This window comes from Macrosteles quadrilineatus, unplaced genomic scaffold (genome assembly GCF_028750875.1).
Source record: "Macrosteles quadrilineatus isolate MER2022 unplaced genomic scaffold, UCM_ALF_1.0 Scaffold_18__1_contigs__length_3160703, whole genome shotgun sequence".
NCBI lineage: Eukaryota > Metazoa > Arthropoda > Insecta > Hemiptera > Cicadellidae > Macrosteles > Macrosteles quadrilineatus.
In genome coordinates this window covers 1,230,650-1,236,920 of record NW_026542611.1, presented here as the reverse complement: position 1 = coordinate 1,236,920, position 6,271 = coordinate 1,230,650, and the positions used below count along the sequence as shown (strand labels likewise).

The 6,271-nt window shown below is 37.2% G+C and overlaps 1 protein-coding gene across 1 annotated transcript; it reads left to right on the top strand.

Moving 5' to 3' along the window:
* The first annotated feature begins 4,311 nt into the window (after positions 1-4,311).
* On the top strand, positions 4,312-4,847 carry LOC129005240 (lysozyme P-like). The gene has a single exon (XM_054434078.1). It carries the CDS (start codon positions 4,356-4,358, stop codon positions 4,845-4,847), a length of 492 nt encoding a protein of 163 aa, XP_054290053.1. The 5' UTR covers positions 4,312-4,355.
* The last annotated feature ends 1,424 nt before the right edge of the window (positions 4,848-6,271 follow it).

Here is a 6,271-nt window from a genome sequence, read left to right as displayed (position 1 = left end):
TTGCTTCGAGCCATATTAAAAATTTCTAATAAACTTTTAACAAAAAACTAACTATTGAATAAAGAAACTAAATTAAAAAACCTGACTAACTAAATAGCAACAAACTAACAATTAATTATTAACCTTAGAGAATTTTAATGAACAAAAAAGTCTTTACAGTTATCAAATAGTTACATAATTGTTATTATTAAATAGAAATTGAATTTATGCTGCAGTACTGACCTAGACCTGTCTGTAACAGCTCATTGACAGAATGAGTTGAGGAAACCCATGCCAGGGCAAACAGGGAAAACCGGCTGAGCAAAGGTCATCTAATGAAACAAACTCATGTTCACGAAAATTTCTTATTGTAATAACCTTAAATTTTTAGTTTGTACTTGCTCTGTTGTGGATAACCAATACATTTCATTTTCACTTTTTTTCAAAAGATGTTATTTTGCACTTTTGCAATAATAAAGAAATAAAAGATTTTATTAAAATAATAATTTATTAGCTGTAGAAATTTTTGGCTGTAGGAAGTAACAATTTTTTAATTTAATAACATAAGCCTGATTTTTATTGCTCTTTCAAATGAGGGGTCACTCAAAGGGTGTATGCAATAATTACAATTTTGAGTTTCCCAAAAATAATTGTAATTTTGAGCGTTTTTGGCTTTAATTCCGGTTAGAAATTAGATAGAAATTTCTAGTTTTCACCATTTACCTAGTTTTTTAATGCTCTTTCAAATGAGGTGTCACAAGCTAGGGGTTTACATTTAAAAATTTTGAGTTACCCCCCTTACCCCCCATTTAGGGGGGGAATTCAAAAATTTTAACTATGTCAAAAGAAACTTCACGTTATGTTACTATCACTCCCCAAACGATATTTCATTATTTTAAAAAATAAAAAAAATAAATAGGGGGGGGAGACATTTTTTACACACTGTTTACCTTAAGAATAGTTTTAAAAACCCTTAGAGATACTGTACTAAAAATTAAACGTTTAGTAATTGGTTAGGATCATACTCGTGAACCTCTAGAGCCATTGTTTCATATACAAACAGTTAACTACAATACAACATTAAAATCTACATATTACACCAACCAGAAATCAAACATTCAACAAAGATCGATCCAGTAGACCTCTATACTCAAGGGGTTCACACAACCATAGTGTGTGTGTAAAACTCATAGTGATAGGTTAAAATCAAACCCACAAACCTCTGGACTCAAGGGTTCATACCGGGGCTATAGAATACAGGGGCTGGCTCACGTCGACTAGCAAAGTGGTCCCACTGCCGTGTGGCTGTGACGTCACCGGGCTGCCTCCACGGGTGTAGCTAGCTTACCAACAGATTATCTTTCAGGCTCCATCTCATCCTCCACCCCCTCCTCCACTTCATGCCCGCACATCGTGCCATATTCTAAACACCCCCTGTTATGCATGTTGAGGATCTCCTCTGATGGCATCCATAAGCATCTATAAAAAATAAAAAACATTAAACTAAAAGAAAGAAATATATGTTTACCTTAAGAATAGTTTTAAAAACCCTTAGAGATACTGTACTAAAAATTAAACGTTTAGTAATTGGTTAGGATCATACTCGTGAACCTCTAGAGCCATTGTTTCATATACAAACAGTTAACTACAATACAACATTAAAATCTACATATTACACCAACCAGAAATCAAACATTCAACAAAGATCGATCCAGTAGACCTCTATACTCAAGGGGTTCACACAACCATAGTGTGTGTGTAAAACTCATAGTGATAGGTTAAAATCAAACCCACAAACCTCTGGACTCAAGGGTTCATACCGGGGCTATAGAATACAGGGGCTGGCTCACGTCGACTAGCAAAGTGGTCCCACTGCCGTGTGGCTGTGACGTCACCGGGCTGCCTCCGCGGGTGTAGCTAGCTTACCAACAGATTATCTTTCAGGCTCCATCTCATCCTCCACCCCCTCCTCCACTTCATGCCCGCACATCGTGCCATATTCTAAACACCCCCTGTTATGCATGTTGAGGATCTCCTCTGATGGCATCCATAAGCATCTATAAAAAATAAAAAACATTAAACTAAAAGAAAGAAATATATGTTTACCTTAAGAATAGTTTTAAAAACCCTTAGAGATACTGTACTAAAAATTAAACGTTTAGTAATTGGTTAGGATCATACTCGTGAACCTCTAGAGCCATTGTTTCATATACAAACAGTTAACTACAATACAACATTAAAATCTACATATTACACCAACCAGAAATCAAACATTCAACAAAGATCGATCCAGTAGACCTCTATACTCAAGGGGTTCACACAACCATAGTGTGTGTGTAAAACTCATAGTGATAGGTTAAAATCAAACCCACAAACCTCTGGACTCAAGGGTTCATACCGGGGCTATAGAATACAGGGGCTGGCTCACGTCGACTAGCAAAGTGGTCCCACTGCCGTGTGGCTGTGACGTCACCGGGCTGCCTCCGCGGGTGTAGCTAGCTTACCAACAGATTATCTTTCAGGCTCCATCTCATCCTCCACCCCCTCCTCCACTTCATGCCCGCACATCGTGCCATATTCTAAACACCCCCTGTTGTGCATGTTGAGGATCTCCTCTGATGGCATCCATAAGCATCTATAAAAAATAAAAAACATTAAACTAAAAGAAAGAAATATATGTTTACCTTAAGAATAGTTTTAAAAACCCTTAGAGATACTGTACTAAAAATTAAACGTTTAGTAATTGGTTAGGATCATACTCGTGAACCTCTAGAGCCATTGTTTCATATACAAACAGTTAACTACAATACAACATTAAAATCTACATATTACACCAACCAGAAATCAAACATTCAACAAAGATCGATCCAGTAGACCTCTATACTCAAGGGGTTCACACAACCATAGTGTGTGTGTAAAACTCATAGTGATAGGTTAAAATCAAACCCACAAACCTCTGGACTCAAGGGTTCATACCGGGGCTATAGAATACAGGGGCTGGCTCACGTCGACTAGCAAAGTGGTCCCACTGCCGTGTGGCTGTGACGTCACCGGGCTGCCTCCACGGGTGTAGCTAGCGCGCGGAACATATACAAACCGCTCATTTAAACGCTTAACTGAATGTACACAATTAAATTGCCAGTATGAAACTTATATCGTTGTAATCTGCATTAACTACAGAATCTGATGGTCCAAAAATATTTTAGTTATGATCAATAATGTGTATCTTTAAAAGGGGAAAACTATGAGGATTACAATCTTGTGAACTACAAAAAGTCACTAAGCGGGTATTATTTTTTTTATGGGATAGGTATAAACTTTGAGCGAGAAAAATATTCATTAATAGTTCTACTTCAATGATTAGCCTGAAAATTCGCGATAAAACCAACGGGTCGTTTATTGCTTATCAGAAAGTTAAGCTTTATAAACTTGGCAATCATATTACTTCGTTCCGCACATGTCCGCATCGTGTTGTTTATAACAAGATAGTAAAAAATTGCACTGTTTCTATTAGTGAAACAAGTGATTAGTGCTAAAACTGAATTTTAAGAATTGTGTAGACTTAAGGCTTAGAATGTTATTTATCTTGTTTGATATTCCGGTACCCCTGGTCATATATTCTAATACACTTGGTTGGGTATCTTTTAGGAATGTGTAATGGTTTAGGTAATTTTATATTGTCTGTAGAACAAAGTGTTTATTCGTAGAAAATAAGTACCTAAAAGAGCGTTTTCATGCGATAGTATTTTTATTATAATAGTTGTATCCTATTTCGCTGATTTTAGCCACTTACTCATCTTCTGATCATTTTCTTCTATCTTCTTCTGAAAGAAACAGAAGACGCGAATAACAATGAAAGAGCGAAGTTGATTTCACTTGTATTTGATGCAGTGTTGCCATAACAACAACCTCAAATTTGCGAGGCGAGTGGCAAAACTACCCGCCAGCGCTCAGTTGTAACAATCATCTTTTGAGACGATTTATTAATGATGTTAGGGGTATTTAAGAATTGTTAAGTAATTACTATGGAAGAACTGATTGACTAGAGTTTTTTCGCTGAATCAAAAACACATTAGTTGCATCAGGCTACAGTGCTTAGTATTTTACCAACTTCTTATTATTGTATTATTTTACTCAGTAACAGATTTTCTCCGGGGATATTTCCAATACAATCCCCCAACTACCCTAGGGGGCCTAAGGGCTCCACCCCCAGCGAGCTAAAGGCGAGTAACTATCTATACATGATGATGTCTAATTAATTCCGGACGGATATCGAGCTACGTGAGCCGGTTGTAACGAGGTTCAACGCCCCCGCACACCACTGTTGTCAACGCCCGCTAGCCGCACACCACTGTTGACTTTGTCGTCACGCCACCATGATCCTACCCGCTCTAGTGTCTCTGGCCATGATAGCCCTGGCGAGCAGCAAGGTGTACGAGAGGTGCGAGTTAGTGAGGGAGTTATCTCAACCCAAACACCGTATACCACCGGGATACCTCGCCACCTGGGTGTGCATCGCCGAGCACGAGTCTCGCTACAACACTTCCGCCGTGGGTCGCCTCAACGCTGACATGAGTGGCGACCACGGGCTGTTCCAGATCAGCGACCGCTACTGGTGCTCGCCCCCGGGCTCGGGATTGGCCTGCGGACTCAACTGCGATCAGCTGGAGGACGATGACATCGCTGACGACGTAGTGTGCGCTCGCAGGATCTACCGGGCTCACAAGCGCCGCACCGGGGACGGGTTCGCCGCCTGGGCTGTGTACAAGCCGCACTGCAGTGGGGATGTGTCTGAGTATACAGAGTGCGACGACGAGATTTCCACTGATGAAGCTGACACTCAAAGTAAAAAGGTAGCTCTTATTTAACATGCTGTTAAAATTACAACAATCCACTGAGAGATAACTTTTTTAAATAAACCATTTATTTCAGTTATGAGTTGCGTTTTCTTTATGCCTTCGCAGTTTTTTACCTTACAAAGCAAAAGTTTCTTGATATATTTTTGCCCTACATTGGACAAACACATAAATTTAATCGAAGCACTAATTTTAATCCTTTGTGCTTTTTGATGAGCAAGAGAGACATTCTACGTAGTTTTTACATTATATTGGTTTAAATTCACAACTCAACATTCTACGTATAGAAAGCCTTATTATTATAAATTAAATTGAAGTATTAATAGCACTTTTAGTATAATTTTAAATTTTAATATCTACACCTAAATAAACTCGACATTATAACTGTTTATTATCCCGGACCTTTTGATAGTCAAGCAGACACCTCAAAGAACTTAGTTGAACCAAATAAATTAATATTTTCTACCTTAGTGTTTTGTTATTAAGATTATTTACACTAGTGTGTATACGAGAGACTAGTGAGTATTTTAATAGGGCTACATACTGGTTTACGAGGCTAAACAAACCCAATGCAATACGATTTACCATTCAAATTTTACACACTTTTTTTACCTAAAAGATTTGTCATATTGAGTTCTAATAGTGTAAATTGATGCTAAGAGTATCTTAATGTTAAATGATTACTTATGTGTTACAATCAAGTAGCGCACATCCTCTTAATATGATTGCACTTTCAAATTTATAATTTCCTAATGATTATAGGAGACTTTATTCAGGGGACATTTTAACTAGTAGGTGGATTAATTTTTATAGCCTTGACTTACAACAAGGCTATAAAAATATACATTTAAGTCTCATTACACTTCTGAAGCCTATTTAAATGTATGTTTCACGTCTTTATGCTCTTATGATGGCTAAAAGCTTTTCACTCAGTTAAACGTACGTTTTACTGGATACGCTTGCATTTATGACAAATCGTGCATCTTAGCTTATGAGGAATTGTTGTATATTTCGAAGGCTTGTGGTTGTAAAATACTGTAATGGTTTACACACTAATACCAAACTACCTAGACTAAATTGAATGAAATGTATTACGAGGTTTCTATATTCCAAAAATGTCAAAAGAGAAAGTGTAAATCAGAAATAATTGATAAAAAGATAAGAGCGTGTGTGGCCAAACGAGTTTAAATGTTAGATTTTGAATTAGCTGAATGCTATTTTCACTGTAAATCTAAAACCAAATTTACTCATGTATTTTTATTTAATAGTGTTAGGAAAGAAAAGTTTTAGTTCTTTGTCCACTGTAAACGAGAGCCTAATTATCACGTGAATAAAAAACACTGAAATCATCAATGGTCAGGAAGGCTTCGTTTTTCATTGTGCAATTTTTTGTCTTTGTGACTGAATCCGGCCTTAAAAGTTTTAGTCTAAACGAT

Coding starts and splice junctions, on each gene's coding strand:
- LOC129005240 (XM_054434078.1), top strand. CDS start 4,356: ATGATCCTACCCGCTCTAGTGTCTCTGGCCATGATAGCCCTGGCGAGC.